This window comes from Macaca mulatta, chromosome 9 (assembly GCF_049350105.2).
Source record: "Macaca mulatta isolate MMU2019108-1 chromosome 9, T2T-MMU8v2.0, whole genome shotgun sequence".
NCBI lineage: Eukaryota > Metazoa > Chordata > Mammalia > Primates > Cercopithecidae > Macaca > Macaca mulatta.
Genome location: NC_133414.1, coordinates 67,043,018 through 67,064,040, shown reverse-complemented (window position 1 = coordinate 67,064,040; position 21,023 = coordinate 67,043,018). Strand labels below are relative to the sequence as shown.

Sequence of the window (21,023 nt, the reverse complement as noted above, 5' to 3'; positions counted from 1 at the left end):
AGTTCATAAGGCAAACTGATAGGGATAGAAAGTAGATTAGAAATTACCAAGGGCTGGGAGGAGGGATGAATGAGGAATTATGGATTAGGGGTCAAAGAGTTTCTGATTGGGATGATGGAAGAATTTGGGAAAAAAAGTGGTGGGGGTTGTACAACATTGTCAATATATCAGGTTAACAAAAGTAATGGCAAAAACCGCAATTACTTTTGCACCAACCTAATAATTAATTACATTGAGTTTAAACATGGTTTTAATGATAAATTTTATGCTGTGTATATTTTTTTTCTAAATAAACTTTTTAAATGACCTATTTACAAACACAAAAGGCTTTGAAATCAAGGTAACTAGATGCATATTTTCTAAAAGGAAAAGCTTATTTGCTAAATAAAGAATTCATAAAAGGAAGCTCAGCAATTAGTCTTGGAAACAATTACAATGGCAGCCATAGATTTTTCCCTTATTCTCGCTTCAGACAAATATTATGGCAACAGAAAAAAATTATTAATGAATGCAATGAATTGTAAAAGTGAATGAGTGAATAACTGAATGATTAAAACAGAACCATTTAAATAGAGGAACATCTGAGGTTGAATGCTGGGGCCCAGCCCAGTACAGTTCATTGCTCTGCTGATCAGGCAGATGTTAGCTGGTCAAGATGGTCTGCATTCTATATGCACGTAGAACAGACATGGACACAGCTGCCATTTGTGTTTGGTAGGATGGGCTGTTAATTCAAATAGTCATGGGGCTTAACGGTCAGATCAACAAAATTTGTGCCCTGGAACTGTCTCAGACTTTGTAACCTATGTAAGAGTTTTAATCTCACTGAAGCACAGTTTTCTCCTCTAAAAAGTGAAAGAGAGAGAGAAAAAAGTCCAATATCATTGCTGTTTTGTGGAGGTAAAGTACACCTGATTAGGGCCTGTCATGCAGAAGTTCCTTGCTTATTCACTTTTATTTTTATTATGGAGGTTCAAATAAATTCATGATGAACAAATAGTTATTCCACATAAAATATTATGGGTTCTGAAAAGAATATTAGTGCCAGATGTTCATAGTATATAACAATTTTTCTTTTCTTTCTTCGCTAAATGTATACTTAGCATTGTTCATAATTTATGCAATATTAGTTCATCTAAAATCTAAGCTATAGCTCAGAGGCTTTGAGGAAATACCCAGCAGTGTTCAGAGCAACTCTACTCTTGGTGATCTGTAATGTATCTTTTCTAAGCAAACATAGGGGTTAAAATTGAGGCACATTCCTTGCCTTGGAGGGTTAGTGTTATAAGCACTGATTTTCATGTATAGAGTTTTTCTAACCTTTTTCTCTTTTTCTCTTCCCCTTCCTTCCATGCTGACTTTGGTGTAGCAGACCACTTGGGGATTGAATTCATGGGTAAGACTAAACAATTTGCTCGTTTAATATCCTGGAAATGCTAAGCTGTATAATGTACATAGTGCTTTCCTCCTCCATCTGATTATAATTGAAATGTCTCATTATCAGACGCTATTAGTAGGAAAAAAAATACTCTTGTCGAGTTTTCACTAAGTAATGGCTCAAAATGAAATAATTAACTACTTATTGGAAAGGCAATTTAATGTTAAATGCAGTGTCTGGAATAATACAGAAGTTGTATTTGGCTCCTGGCTTTGATTATTTCCTCTAATTCTCAATTTTCATATCTGTAAAATCGGGATAATAAGAGGTTCTATTTTCCTGCACATATAAATTGCTTAGCATAATGTCTGCAACATGGCAAACACTCAATAAAGGATAAAAAACAATGATTTTTATATGTCAATTTTTAATTTTTTTTCTAAATCCCCTTCCTTTTGTGAGATGATTCCTTTGGATACATTTTGGTGTCAATTTTAATTTGGAGTGTGGGCTATTAAATATTTTTATTCACAAAATTAAAATGTTTCCTTTAAAGTATTTGCAGTGAATGGTGCAGGTTTTAAAGCATTATAAGGCCTTCCATGGGCATTATTTTTATAGTCAAAGACAATTGCATTCAAAATTAGACCTAATTCTCATTTTGAGTCTATGGTTGTACATTAAATGAAGAAAGAACATTTCATAAGGTTCAATATGCATCGTAGTGTATGGATGGAAAGACACTCAGGATTTAGATTTAGGGAAACTGAGAAGATCTAAATTTGAATCAAAGTTCATCGGCTTCCTTGGATTCTGTTAAATTCAGATTTTTTCTCTTATATGATGTAGATATGAATACTTGCTTTATACATGAATGTTTATGGTGATAATAATTATATACTTACTTGTATTAATTTATCCATTCACCCATTCATTCAGCAAATACTTATAAAAGTGTTGATTTGGGATGATTTTGACATATTTGAGAGATAGATGTTAAGTTGGTGGTTGTATTGTTGGAAGTATTGAGAGTTAATTAGAAATTTGTGAGACATCTTTATGCTGGAATTGGCATTCGCAGTTGTATGGTATTACAAATTATTGCTCCATTCTCTGGTTATTACACCATAGAAAAGGCAGACAGCTCAATTCCTACAGGCTTGTGGCTTTGTTGGATAGATGTGATGAAAACTCAGAAAACCAATGAAATTTAGGATGTTATTCAAATGAAGCACAATGGAATGTGAGATAGTTGTGGAAGGAGGTGAAAGAAGGATGATCGTCTCAATGAAATCAATTAATAGTCATCATGAGAGCACTTGAACAAGCTGGTGTGATGGAGAGATTATAGTCATATGGCAGATTGGTTGATTTTGATTTTGAATATGGAAGAGTTACAGGAGATGACAATATTCAAAGCATTCCTATGAGTGTAAATAACCAAACTGAGGTTGAGGGGGGAATAATTTGATACTAGAGGTCAAGGACCTGAGAGGACATAGTTTCGGATAAGTTGTCTAATGGATATTCCAGTTACTCATGATAATGCTGGGGTTGGGATAGAGAGGAAAAAAATGTTTTATGCCAAAGTTTCCCACTAATAAGATAAACTATACTGGAATTTAGTAGATGACAAGGAAGAGTATAGTTAAGGGTAATGCCAGCTACATCAAAAAATAGAGCCCACGTTATTATAATGGCTCAAAGACAGTAGCAGTTTCCTGATACTACTTTTTCTTGTCCAAGGTAGATGTATTTCCTGTTTAAGGTAGCAAATGACTAGCTTTATCCAAGTAGTGAATTTGAGATCCAGGCTTCTTCCATCTTATGGTTTCATTATTATACAGGTTTCTTTGTTATCTGCATCTAGCAAGCAGATTGGGAAACAGAACAGAGCCAATGCATACCCAATTCTTAAAAGACTGATCTACAAGAACTCATATCACTTTTTGATTAATATTCTATTAGCTAGAGCTAAATCACATGACCTCATTTTACTGTAAAACAGTCTGGGAAATGGAGCCCTGAGAGAACAGAGGAAATGCATTTTTAGAAATCTCTGCCACTGTGTGAATGGCATAAACATTGAAGGAACAGGATTTTTTCATAATAGACAAGAGAAAATGTACATTAGAAGCCAGGAGGACAGATTCCCAATGCTGAAAGTGAGAAAATAAAAACAGCTCTTGAGACAGGTAGAGGAAAATGAGACTTTTCAGGAAAGATTCAGGTTTTAGTTAAAATACGAGAAAAAAAGCCGGGCACGGTGGCTCAAGCCTGTAATCCCAGCACTTTGGGAGGCCGAGACCGGCGGATCACGAGGTCAGGAGATCGAGACCATCCTGGCTAACACGGTGAAACCCCGTCTCTACTTAAAATAGAAAAAAATTAGCCGGGCGAGGTGGCGGCGCCTGTAGTCCCAGCTACTCGGGAGGCGGAGGCAGGAGAATGGCGCGAACCCGGGAGCCAGAGCTTGCAGTGAGCGGAGATCACGCCACTGTACTCCAGCCTGGGCGACAGAGCGAGACTCCGTCTCAAAAAAAAAAAAAAAAAAAAAAAAAAAAAAAAAAAAAAAAAAAAATTGGAGAAAAAAAAGAAAGAGTCAAAGAAGAGATTGAGAATGCAGAGTGTGTGTTGCTGGATGTGGATGAGCAATTTCACTGAGCCAAATGCAGTGTTTAACTGGTGGAAGAGGAGTAGATAGCTGAGTCATGGGCCACAAATTATGGAAAATTATGGGCATATTTTTTCAGTAAGGATATGTTGTTGAGAAGGGCACACAATTTGTACCCTCCTCATTCGCTAATGATGGCAGTGATTCATAGCATGGAGGTGTGAGCATCAGTAATCATTTTGAATAAAATGGGCCCTGGGCCTCTTATCCAAGAGAAATTTGCCCCACTAGTCCGTGGTGATTGCAGGCTCAGTGAGGCTTTATAAGTTGTTCAGCAGAATGCCCTCAAATGCAGGAAACACTGCGTGGTTGGTGGTGGGACTGGGGTAGCTCCATATTCCCAGTGTAGCCATGGCTGTAGCAAACTAAAATTGCCATGCAAATGTTAATTAGTGTTGAAAGAAATTGACCAGTCTCCATCCTGTTATGCTTCCTATTGTGTCTGAGGACTGCCAGTAGCACTGGTAATTTGTAGAGTTACAATTTACTGTAGATGCAATCTATATATTAAGAGTTCTGTTTTAGAACTCATTTAAAGAAATGTAGCTACTGACACAGAAAAAAATAGTAGATTGTTGTGTACTTCATCTACATGAACCACAAGACTAAGGTAATAGTGAGTTTTGCAAAAGATAGATTTGAATCATAGCTATAAGACCCTATGGGGAATGAATTCTCAGTGGGTGACTATTTGACTCCAGCGGTAGAGATTTTTTCGGAGGGAAGGGGTTGGGGAACAACTCAGGGCTCAAGGGAGTGGCCGGTATGCATATAGATAATGGCAGCTAACAAAGGATTGTTTGCAATATTTAATAGCTTTATAAATTTAGCGAATATACTGTTTTCACTGACCTCAATAATTCACCCCCACAGATTGTTCTAATTGAATATGTAAAATTTTGTTTGTTGCTTTGAAAACAATATTCTCAGATTTAACTTTTTTATTTTTATTTTTTGAGATGGAGTCTCACTCTATTGCCCAGGCTGGAGTGCAGTGGCACAATCTTGGCTCATTGCAACCTCCGCCTCCCGGGTTCAAGAGATTCTCCTGCCTCAGCCTCCCACGCAGCTGGGATTACAGGCGCCTGACACCACGCTCAACTAATTTTTGTAGTTTTAGTAGAAACAGGTTTCACCATGTTGGCCAGACTGTTCTCTAACTCCTGACCTCAAGTCATCTGCCCTCCTCAGTCTCCCAAAGTGCTGGGATTACAGGCATGAGCCACAATGCCAGACTAGATTTAATTTATGATTATAGAATCCATATGGATAAAATTCCTTCCATTGAAAGTGCCATCATCCCAAGGAATATGGCATCTCTAAGTATAAATTCAGCTGGAAGCAGAAATGTAGGCATAATCTATATGTAAGTTTAATAATGTCAGTTTATTGTTGTGCCACCAATTAATCAATGCTAGTTCTATTTGTGTCTGTGTGTCAATTTCTTTAATAGACTTGATGTTCACAGTTTTAAGTTCATAGCAAAATTGAGAGCAAATAGCAGAGATTTCTTATGTATCCTCTGTCTTCAAACATGCACAGCTACCTCCATAATCAAGATCTCCCACAATAGGGTACATTTGTTACAACTGACAAACCTAAAGCTACATTGACTCATCATTAGCATTCAAAGTCCACAGTTTACATTATGGTTCATTCTTGATGCTATACTTTTTATAGATTCAGACAAACGTATAATGATATGTATCCATTGTTATATTATCATACAGAGTAGGTTTACTGCCCTAAAAATCATTTGTGTTCTTTCTAGTCGACCTTCCCTTTCCCCAACCACTGGTATTTTTTATTTTTATTTTTTAAATTTTTTATTTTATTTTATTTTATTATTTTATTTTATTTTATTTTATTTTATTTTATTTTTTTTTATTTTATTTTATTTTTGAGACGGAATTTCGCTCTGTCCTCCAGGCTGGAGTGCAATGGCTCTATCTAGGCTGACTGCAAGCGACGCTGGGGTTCACGCCATTCTCCTGCCTCAGCCTCCCGAGTAGCTGGTACTACAGGCGCCCGCCACCACGCCCGGCTAATTTTTTGTATTTTTAGTAAAGACAGGGTCTCACCATGTTAGCCAGGATGGTCTTGATCTCCTGACCTCGTGATCCACCCGCCTCGGCCTCCCAAAAGTGCTGGGATTACAGATGTGAGCCACCGCGCCCAGCCCCGCTGGTCTTTTTACTATTGTCATAGTTTTAACTTTTCTAGACTGTCATATATTTGGAATAATACCTTTTGTACTGGCTTATTTCACTTAGTAATTTTCTCATGTGTTTTCATTGCTTGATAGCCCATTTCTTTCTAAAGCTGGATAATATTACATTGTCACATTTTGAAGGACATCTTAGTCATTTCCAACTTTTGACAATTATGGATATAATTGTTGTAAGCATCTTTGTGCAGGCTTTTGTATAGAAATACATTTTCAACTTGTTGGTGTAAACACCAAAAAGCATGGTTGATGGGTCATATGGGAAGGGTATGTTTAGTTTTCTTAGAAACTGCCAAACTGTATTCCAAAGTGGCTCTCCCATTTTGTATTCCCATCAACAATGAATGAGAGTTCCTGTTGCTCCACATGGTCTCCATCATTTGGTGCTGACAGTGTTCTGGATTTGCGCCGTTTCAATAGGTATGTAATAGTAACTCACTGTTTCAGTTTGGACTTCACTAATGACGTTTAGTGTGGAGCAATTTTTCATATGCTTATTTGCCATCTGCATATTTTCTTTAGGGAGGTGTCTGCCAAGGTCTTTGGCCCATTTTTTAATCAGTTGGGTTTCTTATTGTTAAGAATTCTTTGTATATTTTGAAAAATGATCTTTTACCAGATATGTCTTTTGCAAATATTTTCTGTCATTCTGTGGCTTTTCCCTTTATTCTCTTGACAATATGCTTTGCAAAGCAGAATTTTTCAATTTTAATAAAGTCCAGATTATAAAATCTTCCTTTCATGTATTGTGCCTTTAATACTGTATCCAAAAAGTAATTGCCAAATCTAGTTTGTCTAGATACTCTCATATGTGATCTTCTAGGAGTGTTATAGTTTTGCATTTTACATTTAAGTCTGTGGTTTATTTTGAGATAATTTTTTGTGAAGAGTGTAAGGTCTGTGTCTAGGTTCATGTTTTATTGGATGTGGATGTCAAGTTCTTCTAGCACTATTTGTTGAAAAGTTTATCTTTTCTCCATTGTATTGTCTTTTCTCCTTTGTCAAAGATCAGCTGACTATATTAATGTGTGTCTATTCTGGGTTCTCTATTCTGTTCCATTAAACTATTTGTCTTTTTTTTTTTTTTTTTTTTTTTTTTTTTGCCAGTACCATACTGTTTTGATTACTATAGCTTCATAGTAAGTATTGAAGTAAACTGGGGTCAGTCTTTCAACTTTGTCTTTTAATGTTGTGTTGACTTTTCTGGATCTACTGCCTCTCCCTATAAATTTTAGAATCAATTTATCAAGATATGCAATATAACTTCCTAGGATTTTTATTGGAATTGCATTAAATCAATAAATGAAGTTGAAAAGAGCTGACATCTTGGCAATATTGAGTATTCCTATTCATGAACATGGAATATCTCTTCACTTACTTAGATTTTATTTTTTAAGTCTTTCATTAGCGTTTTATTGTTTTATTTGTATACTTCTTTTATTTTGCTAGACTTATTCCTAGATATTTCATTTTGGGGGATGCTAATGTAAATGCTATTGTGTTTTTAATTTCGTATCATATTTATTTATTACTTGTATGTAGGAAGATTATTGACTTTATATGTTAACCTTGTATCCTGTTACAGTGATATGATCATTTATTTGTTATAGGAATATTTTTAATTTTTAAATTTTTTTTACCTAAGCAATCAGGTCATCTGCAAAGACAGTTTTACTTCTTCCCTTTCCAATCTGTGTACTTTTTGTTTCCTTTTCTTATCTTATTTAATTCACTACAACTTCCAGTATGATGTTGAAAAAGAACAATGAAAGGGGGCAACTTTGCCTTGTTCATAATCTTAATGAGAAAGCTACAAGTTTCTTATCATTATTTTGTAGATATTCTTTGTCAAGTTGAAAAAGTCCACCTCTATATCTAGTTAACTGAGAGTTTTTACCTTAAATGGGTGTTGGATTTTGTCAAACGCTTTCTTTAAATCTGTTGATATGATCATGTGATGTTTTTTAGTCTCTTGATGTGATGGATTACATTAATTGATTTTTAATATTGACCCAACTTTGCATACCTGAGATAAATGGATAAATGTCACTTGCTTGTGTTGTCCAGTTGTTCTATTTTAATTAGACACATAACACATTTTTTCTCTTATTTTTGTTATTCTTGCTTTGAGCAATATGAATTTCATTTATTCTTCAGGAACACAGGGTCACAGGGAGGTGATGATCTGAAGCACACATCTCTTCTTCCCAAATCTTTATACTCTCAATGACCAGCTCTATTTGTGAGCTTACTGATCAGTCTCAAAACCACAATACTTCATACAGTTTAACAAATTCCTATTTTATAGCAGGAAACTCCAAGTCATATGCTGCAAGAATCCTATATTTAATTGACACACATTTGTCACATTTACTGTATGCCAGATGTATAAGATATTGGATATGCAGATATATAATTCATATCCCTAGATGTCCAAAACTTCTAAAACTAAAAAGAGAAAGCTACACGTAAGTGAGGTGTTATAATAAGTGCACTAAAAAAGGTTTAGTCAAGACACGATATTAAACAAACAAAAAAAAGAAACCAATTGAATGGACTTGGAAAGTTCAGAAACAGCTTTCCAGGAGAGGAGACACTTAAGCTGAGTATCAGCCAAAGTGGATAAGCTATACTGAGAAATGCCATAGTGCAGATCTATACTGGCTCCATATTGCTCCCAAATTAAAGTGAGACTTGCTATTTCAGTCTTTCTTCCTGTATCTATCAGCTTCTGAGACTCACCACTTTAGGACTGGAAAGAGGATATCAACTCCAGGAAAAACAAGTAACCAAAAAGGTTTTTGAGTTGATCTATTAATTTTAAGGAGTGATTATCCTATTGAGGAAGCCATGCCAAACCTAATGTCTGTAAAACTGTCAACATTCAACAGGATTTTTCATTTATATTCATGAGTTTTTCTTAATGATGCTCCTGGGATTGGTACCATGGAAATTTCAACAGCAAATACTGATCTGGAATACGATGTCACTTAAAAAGTGAAGTTCTCTGACATAATTAGAGCAGAAATTTGGAAATGCACACAGAAGCAGAATTGTGTTTGTGAAGTTTTTGAAATAAAGAGAGTTGATAGAAAATCAGTAACCAGAAATATATATCTTAAATTCATGTCTTAACCTCATTCATTCATGCATGCATGAGGGAAAATAGAGATTTTTACAGTCAGATGTTCGAAATTTCCTTAACAGTTTGAATAGATCAAGAGACAGAATTGACAGACTTCCTCATAAGCTCAAATATTCATTGAGTGATGTGAGAAACAACCAAGCATTTAGTTTAGGCAGCTGGCCAAAGGGCATGTTAGACAGGCCATTTTGGAAGGTGCAGTAATCACGAAGGATTTCTTATCTAACAAATATCTAGCTACTCTGTGAGATGCCCAATCATGAAACATATCTCCTTATGTCCTTTTGAGCTATTTGTTAAGTAGTTATTTTTCTAACAATGCCTTGATGCATTCGATGTTCCAGGCATCAAAGATGTTTATATGAAAGCAGGTGCAATGACATTTGAAAATGTATTAGCAAGGGACAAGGAGAGTTGAAGATTATGTGGAAGATCTTTCATGCAAATTTCCTTCATTCTCATCTGTTAAACAAAATGACTGCTGTCAGTTAAATGTTTTGTTGATGATTTGACATTGTTTTTAGGATAGCATAATGTATTTATGGAAAGTATTGTTTGAGCAAATTCTGGTGTAATTTTTTTTTAATCAAAAGATGTATAGAACATAGAAAAATAAGATTCTTAATTACAATCATAAAATGTTATTCTAAGATAATCTTTGTATTTTTTAAGTTAAAAAAGAAAGAAACAGTGTTTTCCATATGGAAGGCATAGAAATGTGTTATACTCAAAGTCTGTGATATAAAATATATTTATAGGTTTAGAATTGATAGAATATTACTTCAAACTTGATCATACATTGGGTATTCTTTCATCCCCTTGTGTAAAGAAAATAGGCTTTAGTGCATTTTAGTGAGCACTGGGGATAATATCCTAAGAAGTGACCAGTTTATGATCCTGTTTAGATGATAGGAAGTGGGTTTTTTTTTTTTTTTCTTAGAGCTACCCTGCATATTGTAAATGAATTGGTGTTTTCCCTTTAAATCTAACAGGCTCATATGTCAATCAAATGAATTCATATTTCTGTTCTAGTTTGTGAATTGGCATTAGAGATAGAACTGAGGATTCTTTTTTCCTAAGTTGAAGTCTCTGAAGCAGACTTATTTGTTAAAATAAAAAGTGTTTTCATTCATTTGAATATATTATATTTGTGTATAGAATAAAATGGTAATTTATGGATATATATGCATAGATGTGTGTTTGTGGAGGAGTGCCATTAAAAGAGTTTAGTTTTGCTAGTGTGCCCTTTGCCATGTTAAACTATATGAGAAATCAGATATAGTGGAAAAACAAAAGTTACATGATTCTTTAAGCTCTCAAAATAAGTGCAGGAAGTAGTAACTATTTATATCTTTATCTTATAAATGACAAAACCTGACTACTAATTAGCTGAAATATCTTTCTAAAGAGCAGGAAAGTAGCAGATAGGAGTTGAATTCTTTCTTTCTTTCTCCAGAGCTCTTGAATTATTTAGGTGACTAACAGAGGGGCAAGCGGGCTCCATGTTTCCTCAAAGAGGTTATACTCTGGCAATGTTTCAAATGGCAAAGCAGTTCTGTGACTAGTCCTTAGTTTTTTGAAGGTGATGTTCTCTGAATCTCTTCATGTCATAAGGATCTTGGCTAGTAACTCACAATTATCCAAGCTACAAGCAAATGAAATATGAACCAGATCTTGTTTATAGCTGTATATTCAGAATTATAACTGCCAACAGTATAAAAAGGACCACTTAGCTGGTCATTGTGTTCTCTCATATGGGATAATCTACAGAAGTTATATTGTATTGAAGGTTTTGTGGTGAGTACAGACTGTGTTGAGTGAAGTCAGTTGGGTGGTTCTACTGTATATGCCATTGGGGTATAAAGACCTTACTCATCTATCTCCTCTGATAGAAAACATTTGCCAAATGAAATAGTGATTTGAACCATCTCTCCACTGGTTCCTAAAGATTCTGTTGAAGAAGTATTTAATACTTACATAATATTGTTTTCTCACTTATTTTATTTTAAGGAATATGACCACTCTCTATTTTTTATTTTTCAAGGCAGGGTCTTGCTCTGTCACCCAGGCTGGAGTGGAGTGGTGTAATCGTGGCTCATTGCAGTCTTGACCTCCCAGGCTCAAGTCTTCTTCCCATTTTATCCTCCTGTGTAGCTGGGACCAGAGGCATGTGTCACCATGTGTGGCTAATTTTTTTTTTTTTTTGGTAGAGATGGGGCTTCTCTACGTTGCCAAGGCTGGTATCAAACTCCCGGGCTCAAGAGATTCTCCTGCTTTGGTCTCTCAAAGTGGTAGGATTATAGGCGTGAGCCAGCGTGCCCGGCCCACTCTCTCCCTTTACACTTTGATTTTTTGTTTGTTTAACATAGACCTCAGTACGTGCACTGTTAATCACAAGCCCTCCAAGTATTTTGTTTTAACAAAGTTATCTTTATTTGACATGGATGTTCCAAAGACTACCAAGCCATACATGTAAGGATAATATTTTGGCTTAATTATTAAGAGTAGTCATTAGCCCATATTGGTACCTCCTACTGGGAGAAGTAAAAGTGTTTACACAAAGTCGTGACAACTAAGTCAAATAAATTCAATTCTGAGATAATTTTCAGGTAAGATTAATAGTGTTCAGTGATCTTTGAAAATGATACAACCAAAAGATGTATTGAAGAAGTATGCAGGTCTATTAATCATAATTTCTACAAAGAACATGAGTATTTTTGTGAAGACGTTTTTGGACAAGATTTTAACATCAGCTAATCAAATTTGATTGGTAGACACCGAGGAAAGTATTAAACTATTGGAAAAAGCAGTGCTGTTCACTGAGGGATAACATAAGACCAATACATCTTTGCTAGATTAATAGTATGATATCTTCCGTAAAGTTGTTAAATAACTAGATCGGAAGTTTCTATGTAGGTGTGAATATATGGATGTTAGCAAAATCTTGGGCAGACTTTCATGAATTTCTTATGTAATATGGTGAAACTCTAATTATGTAATAATTATATCGTGATAGGTAGATTTGGAGCAATGAATTCTAGCTGAAAGATCAAGACTAGCCATGAGCAGAGCTTCTAGTTTCTTCTAGGGAAACATTTTTATGAACTGAAATAAGGGCATAGCTTGAACATTTACCAAATTATTGAACTTCTTGTAAAAAGTGAATGCTTCTTTGTCAGAGAGCAAGTCTAACAAAAAGGATTGGACATTGGACTTATCAAATCAGACTCAGAATAATCTGATCTTTTAATCAGTATCTAGTTGATTACTTACGTATGCCAAATATCTCAACTGCACGTGAGTTGGTAGTAGGTTCTGAAAATGTGAAATGTGTTAAAATAAAGGGAAATAACGAGCAACAATGATGTTCAGATTGTCATTAAAAAGTAATTCTCAGAGAGAGTCGGGCATGGTGGCTCACACCTGTAATCCCAGAAGTTGGGAGGCCAAGGCGGGTGGATCGCTTGAGGTCATGAGTTCAAGACCACCCTGACCAACATGGTGAAACCCCATCTCTAGTAAAAACACAAAATTAGGCAGGTGTGGTGGTGCGTGCCTGTAGTTCCAGCTACTTGGGATGCTGAGGCAGGAGAATCTCTTGAACCCTGGAGGCAGAGGTTGCATCGAGCCAAGATTGTGCCACCGTATTCCAGCCTGGGCAAAAAAATTCAAACTCTGCCAAGAAAAAAAGAAAGAAAGAAAGAAAGTAATTCTCAGAGTTATCAGAGAGGTTAAAAAATTGTTTTTTTATATCCAGTTCTGCCTTACAATTGCTTCAGGAGCTAGGATAAGTCAGTGGAATAGGAGAGGGAAGAAAGGACAATGATGGAACATCTGCAGATGCAGCAAAGTGAAGATGATACAGGTTCTTTTCAATAAGCAGAGTCTGTCTGCTTTATGAGCTCATGATGGTTCAGTCAGTCAGAATGTGTTGAGTCCCTGTGAGAGCTCAGGCCTTGTACTGGGCCAGCTACAGTAAGTCAAGCGAGACAGACTCTCAAGAAGTTCACAATTCAGTGCATAGGACACACTTTTTTTTTTTTTTTTTTTTTTTTGAGGCTGAATTTCTCTCTTGTTGCCCAGGCTGGAGTGCAATGGTGCAATCTTGGCTTACTGCAACCTCTGCCTCCTGGGTTCAAGCAATTCTCCTGCCTCAGCCTCCTGAGTAGCTGGGATTACAGGTGCCTGCCACCAGGCCCGGCTATTTTTTTTTATTTTTTTATTTTTTTATTTTTAGTGGAGACAGAGTTTCACCATATTGGCCAGGCTGGTCTTGAACTCCTGATCTCAGGTGATCCACCCGCCTTAGCCTCCCAAAATGCTGGGATTACAGGCATGAGTCACGGCGTCCAGCCACATGGGACAGACTTTTAAACCAATTATTGCAATTCTTGCAAAAAGGACTTAAATTGAAGTTTCGTTTTGTTTTACGAAAGGTCAGATGAAGATGTCCCAGACATATACAGGATGTTAATATATGTTTGACACACATGAACATAAATAGGATTTGAGTTCACATACATGTAGAAAACATTAGGTTCTGTACCTCTACTGCATTTTTTCACAGTCTTAGGTGTATTCTATTCATCTGTGAATCTCAGAGAGAAATCTATTGTAGGCAACCTTTTTTGAACTATTTGTCCAAAGGAGCATATATGCTAGAGCTACGGTTAAGGTAAATCCTGGAGTAAAGGGAGACAGAGGAAGGAGCACCCACATACATCAGAATAGTTCAGGCCATTTTTAAGTGAAAGAATAAAAAATAATGTTTCTACAGTTGGCAGTTGGAGAAAGGAAACATGAGAGAGAGGGAAAAGGAAGAAGGAAATAAGAGATGGAAGAGCACATTTGGGAAATGGCAAGGAGTCCCAGAACTGGATAAACTTGATGTAGTTGGTGAAGGGGCCAGAGCAGATTATGACCATCCTGTCTGCCCTTTGAAATAAGTGTAACCTTATCTTGCTGCAGAAGAAAACCTTCTGAGGTTTCAAGCAGGAAAGTGATGAGATTTTCTTAAACAGCTTACTCTGTCAGTAGCTGTGAGCAGAGTTTGCCTGAAGGCACTGATCACAGAATCCTAGCTAATGGAACGAGCTTGGGATTTTACTTCAAATATGCACCAAATGCTAGCCCTTTAAGCAACCCTGTGGACATTAGAAGGATAAATTTTCATTTAGTCTATGCCAGATTCAGAGAAAGCGGCAAGTGCAGAATGCCTGGGGAGGCAGTGAGATGAGTTGCAAAGTGGACCTTGAACTGGTCTTCGAGGGAAGAGCATTTGATTTTTATGGGCAGAGATGGAAACATCCTAATGAAGATGTCAGCGTAAACAGGATGAGGATGAGGCAATCTGTTTGGAAATATTGGCTCGCATCAACAAAGGGAATCACGTTATAATTTTATTTGGATTACATATAACTTTTTCCTTAAAACATACATAAAAGGATACCATTCCCCTGCATGAAACTTTCTAATGGATTTAGAAAGAAATCTAGGTACTATCAGCTGCCATGCCAAGTCTTCCGTGCTTTGGCTTTGCCTAGCACCCTGACCACTCCTACCACGTTATTATTCTCATTTCTCTACCTACCCCAGGGCCTTTGTCCTGCCTTTCCCTTAGCACTAGCTATTGTACTTATCTGCACATGGTTGATTCCTTCTCATAATAAATAATTCAATTCAATACATTCTGTAAGAGATTTGACTTAGCCTCTCTATTTTATGTACTGCCTATTTTATTCGTATTAGCTTCTTTTGTTTCCTCCATTGCATTTATTAAAGTCTAACTAATTTATGTGTTCACCTTTTTCTCATCAGCTTCTTCACTAGGAAATAAATTCTGTGATAGCAGAACTTGCTGGTTGTGGATGTCCAGCCCAATGCTTAGCATAATTATAAAAGTTCAAGGAATACTTATTGAAATAACACTTGTAAAAATAAATGTAAATGGTATTTTTCTTAACTCTAAAGTTGCTTAAATGCCTAAAACGTATAAGCAAAGCACCCATGAAACGCAAGAGCATGCAATTTAGTTCTAGATTAATTCTCAATCAGAGATCTTCTTTCTTGAGATTTCCTCTGTTTAATCAGTAGCATTAAAAAAATGGTATTAATTTAATGAAGTGTTTTTGTTTTTTGGTTTTTTTTTTTTTTGAGATGGAGTCTCCCTCTGTGGCCCAGGCTGGAGTGCAGTGGCGCGATCTCGGCTCACTGCAAGCTCCGCCTCCCGGGTTCACGCCATTCTCCTGCCTCAACGCCTGCGGAGTAGCTGGGACTACAGGCACCCGCCACCACGCCTGGCTAATTTTTTTTGCATTTTTTAGTAGAAATGGGGTTTCACCGTGTTAGCCAGGATGGTCTCGATCTCTTGACCTCGTGATCTGCCCGCCTCGGCCTCCCAAAGTGCTGGGATTACAGGTATGAGCCACTGCGCCCGACCTAAAGAAGACTTTAAATTTGAAGCTTCCAATTCACTTAGTAGTACTGAATGCTAAAGTTGTTAAACATTAATGTTTCCAAGAGAATTGGAACTCAGCTTACGGAAGTCAAGTAAACTTGCTTATCCAGTGAGGTCGCCTCTCTGCACGTTGCATTCACTCTTCTGAGAAGGATTTCATCCCTTTTTTTTTTTTTTTGCATGAGAATTGAAGCAGAAGATTATGCTGTATTGAAAGTATATTGAATATGGGCTCCTTTTATTGATGAAGCTTTCAAGCACTCACCAGTTATGAGGCATAGAGGAAAGAGAATGAATGTTCACTATTATATAAGTTATGGGCATGGCCGGTGACTTCACAGGATTTATCATATTTTGTCTTTTGAAGTTACCAAGAATCTTAAATACGTGATGTATGAAATCACTATAACCTGAGTGACCTGACCTTTGGTTTGGAGAAAATTGCTCCCCAAATACTGATGAGCAGCCCACACTGAGGCCTAGCTTCAGCCTTCCCTGCCGGTTCTAGTCCACAGGGGCCTCTCTTCCCCAACCTCCGACAGCATGGAGTCGTGGGAATAGCACTCACCCATCCCATTCACCGCCCTTCTCCGGCTGCCTGAAGTAAAGGATACTTCATTTTAGTATCCTTGGGAATACCGGATTTGGGGAGCTATGTAGTATGTATTCAAGAAAGTTGACCATATTTAGAGTGAGGGTGAGTGAGACTGCCATTCGTGACAAAGACAGACATAGAGATTCAGGACACAGAAAGTTAGTCTTTTTAAAAAGTCTAGTAAGGGAATTTTTTCTCATGATATACGTGAAGAAATAAGGCCGATGAAAGTAAAAGTAATATGCCCAACTGATAAATAGTAAAGATGAATAATAATCCAGATCCAAATGTCTCTAAAGCTGGAACTCTTCCCATAATCCTTCCCTAGCAGCATAATATAAAATGGTGTGTTTTCTCCAAATATGATGATATCCTAGTTTGTGCTGGGCTCCAAGCACACTGGGCCAGGGCCATAACTACATTCAACTAGGGCCTCAGCTATAGAAGGTACATCATGGGTAGGTTGGCCAGATTTAGTAAATAAAAATGCAGGACACCACATAAATTTAAATTTCAAAGATGTAACAAATACTTTTTTAGGCTCGATATGTTTCGTGTATTGCATGAGGTGTGTCTATAAACATCGTATTTGTTGTTTACATGAAGTTCAAATTAACTCATTTTTGAGTATTTTATCTGGCAACCCATGCTGTAGGGCCATGAGCACCATAAGGAGTAGCCCCCCAGTGACCCATTTCTGTCTCACACTCCAGTTCCCAGGAAGGCTGAGTTAGAGTTAATATGAGCAGTGCGGGAAGATAAGCAGAATTAATGAGGAACCTTAGCAAAAGGGATTGAAATAAGAGAGAGCTTTGTGTCCCAAGGGGCAGCTCTGCTTGTTACACGATGAAAATTAGGCACAAAATGCTAAACTGTTCCCAAATTATCTCGGCAGCTATGGTTGTTTAACAAGGCAGACACAACCTGCAAGCTCATTGGTTCTGGGCAGGATGGATCCTGCTGTCAGAGCAATTGATGAACTGTTTGAAAGCCAAGTTCTTATTGTGAGTGAAATAGATTAACACCTCAGATATGGATGCTTCAAAAAGCAAATAGCAGCATGCGAACTTACTTAATGAGTTTTTGAGGAAGAAAGTACCATTTAACTTACCAAAAGATGCAGTTCAAGGCTTTATTAATGAAGTAATAACAGCTGTGTCTTTATCTGCTCACTACCCATTCATTTTCTCATTACATTCAGGCTGCTAACTTCAGTCACAAACATGCTTGTATGAGAATGTAGGGCCTTTTATTCCTACCAGAAGATAATCAAGATGTCTATCTTCTAGAGTTGTACTGTATCACAGTAGTGATTCAATGATTCTACTTTTCTATTGCTGTGAGAAAAAGGCCTGCTATGGGATTCAAGCACTGTATTAAACACACACACACACACACACACACACACACACACTCACACACTCACACGCTGAAGCCAGGTGGACATTTATCAAATTTTGACTTCATCTCCTATATGCTGTGAGACATGGGCTATCTGCCTAGCTATATATCTACGTATTTTTGTATGTGTGTTTGTATCTATCTATATCAATGTCCACCTCTGATGGTTCATTAATATAAAGACTGATGATGTAACACACCACATATGCATGTGTTGACATATAGGCATTCAAACTATGTTCTTCCTTTCTTCGTTTCCTAATGTACTACACTGTGTTTTCCTGTTTTACTGAGTGTGCATGTGTGTCTGGAAACCCTCAAGAACTGGGCTGTGTGCTTTAGGAGTCTTCCTCATTTTTTTTCCCCTGGAACAGTGCCAAATACTACAGAATTTTAGATGCATCTTGTGTCACCACCTGGCTAACCTCATCTCATCTACTCATGCCTTTCTCAACCATTCAGAAGCATGTTCTCTTCTTTTAACATGTCATAATTGTCCATGCCCATCTTTTCTGCATGTAATTTCTATGTGCCATGACACTGAGAGTTACCACCCTTTCCTAGTACATCTTACATGCAGATCTGCATTTTTAGTGTATAAGGCACTTATGTGTTCTACTGTAACTTTGCTAGATTATGGTGTTACCATGGTTTATGTCTCTATCCCCAAAATATTGTGAAAGACACAAAGGACATTATCATCTCATTCCAGTCTCTGCTCGAATTTCAAATCCCACTGTCTAAATCAAATCCAGGTGAAGATGAAGCTCTTCACATGTAGTTCCTTAAGCTTTGGCAACATGAGTAGAGTTCTTCTTGACTGTAGCTGTGTCAACTAGACAATTATCTGTCCCATGTACACCTAACATGCAACGGCAGACAAGCAAACAATGTTATAGACATTCCTGCTCAAAAAGGATGGTGAAGGGAATGGAAGGCACTAAAGAATCACTGGTCCGTAGCAAAAATGTCACCAAATAAGGTAAATGTTGTAAGTTCCTTGGTTAGGTCTCAGAAGTGATATCATACTACTTTTGCCATATCTTATTTGTCAGGAGTTAGTAGGTCTAGCTCACATTACAAGAAGATGGGGTCCTTGAGGGCATCTTAGAGATTGTCTACCACATACTTTCCCAGAGCCTTTGGCTAGTTTGTGTAGGACTTCCATATGCTACAAAGGTCTATGTCACACATTCTTTTGTGTTATCTTCTCAATACTGCCTGTTTAAGGTGGGTAACAGTTGCTACCAATGACTAGGACCCCAGGAAAAGCCCATGTTTAAACACCTGACAAACCAATGATTACATTAGCTGCCAGTGGCTACCTCTGTGTGGGTGATTAAGACTATTATTCACCTGTAAAATATTCATACCTCTCTCATAGGAATGTGGTTAGTATAAAACAAAATAATGTATTTGGAAGAAAACAAGCATACCCTTTCTCTAAAAACATTTACTTTTATAAGTTTATGATGCTCTCAATGTGTAGAAGACCTTGTTTCAAATGTAGTTACATAATACGTTGACGTATGCGGAATATGCTGTATAAGAAGGCATGCCTTTTTTTTCTTGGAAAGTTATATTGTTATAAAAAGTCATATTTTTGTTATCAAAATCAAACACTATGTATTTACAGTCTTTTTTTGCAGCAGTTGCCCAATCAAGCTCTTATTTCTGTGAATAAATGATATATTATGACTAATTATACATTTAGTAGAAGCCTCAGAGATCAGCAAGTTGAACCTGTCCCTTTTAGCTGATCAGTCTGTATATAGAGTTGAAATCTGTCTGCCTGTATAGCACAGGATCATAAAGTCATAGATTCTTGGAATTTAATCTTTGCTTTCTTAATTACTAGAATTTGGGTACATTAATTTTCCTGAGTCTCAGCACTCTTATCTGTAAGACAGGGCTAATAATAGTGCAGTGTATATTCTAACAACTCTTGGAATTGTTGAAAAGAGTTTCCCAAGTCAACTTATATTTGTTCTCTAATCTGCTCCTTCACCTCATAGTCTGTCTAGTACTTCAACATAATTATCCTGGCTTCTCTCTAAGTCTTATCTCCTTAGTCATACTTATATTATTTTCAACTCTTTCTTTTCCTGTGCACTATTTTCAGAAAAGCTGTGGTTTGTCATTAACTTTTCAGAAGTTAAAACCCATGTCCCATGGTATTTTGAACCTTAGTTGAGAGAATGTATGTCATACTTCCAGAGTAGCTCATATGCAGTAAATGATCCAAAGTATCCTGATTCATCTTTTCTATCATTTTTTTTCACACCAGAGTTGTGTCTCTATCCAGGAGATAGCTTTGTAAATATTTCACTATAGTTTCTTTTTCCCCTTCTCCAGCCACACTTTACAGAGTGGAGATGATATCATGCAATTCTGTCTATTTGAAATGTATTTATATTAAGTTTTCTTGGTATGATAATATTGCTTATATTTATCTTGTAATTTGTTTTGGCTTTATAGTTGTATAAGAGATATAAGCATAATGGGTCTACACCTTGTTTTACCTGTCTACCATTAAAAATTTCCCTTGAAAAAAGAAAGATGCTTGTCTTATATAACCGCAGTTGTTTTATGTAGCCTTTAGTCAACAAAAATATCACTCTTAGTGGACTAGTCTAGAACTGCCTTTTAGCAACTTCTACTTATATATTATATTTACGATGATTTACTTGAGATATAACACTTTACATATTGTTCTAACTTTTGTCACCTTTGTTTTTTCTGTCCCACAGATAAAAAATACAGATATTTTTGCATATTGAGGAAATAAGATTTAAAAATTTGACATTCTTTCAGCCAAAAGAAATTTGGAAAATATTTTTCACCTTTCTGTTTTCCCTGATTAATGTTTAAATTCTCATCAAAACTAAAGTAACTTCTAAAATGCCATTGTAGGTATGATCTAGCAGTTTGGCAATGCCCACAGTTATGACAAACACAGAAAACTTATATTGCTGTAAAATGGATACTAAACTATTAAAACAATGTGACGTTATCCCCTGTCCTTCTTTAACCAGTAGCATAGTTGTGCTTTCTACTTCTAACTGATGTTTATTTTTCCAACATATATTTACCAAGTTTCACCTAGAATTGTAGAACCAAGTGGTTCTTACTCTTCATACTGCAAA

At 36.5% G+C, this 21,023-nt stretch overlaps 1 protein-coding gene across 6 annotated transcripts in view; it reads left to right on the top strand.

The window, feature by feature from the left end:
• NRG3 (neuregulin 3) overlaps positions 1 to 21,023 on the top strand; it is a 1,118,695-nt gene that overhangs the window by 994,548 nt on the left and 103,124 nt on the right. For 3 of the 6 annotated variants that reach the window (XM_015147120.3, XM_077945576.1, XM_077945575.1), the window contains one exon: positions 1,373 to 1,396. In XM_015147120.3, coding sequence (XP_015002606.2) covers positions 1,373 to 1,396 — 24 coding nt within the window. Of the gene's footprint in view, positions 1 to 1,369; positions 1,397 to 21,023 lie in introns of all 6 variants that reach the window. The other 3 variants (XM_015147119.3, XM_015147114.3, XM_028826402.2) reach the window with 1 other exon arrangement.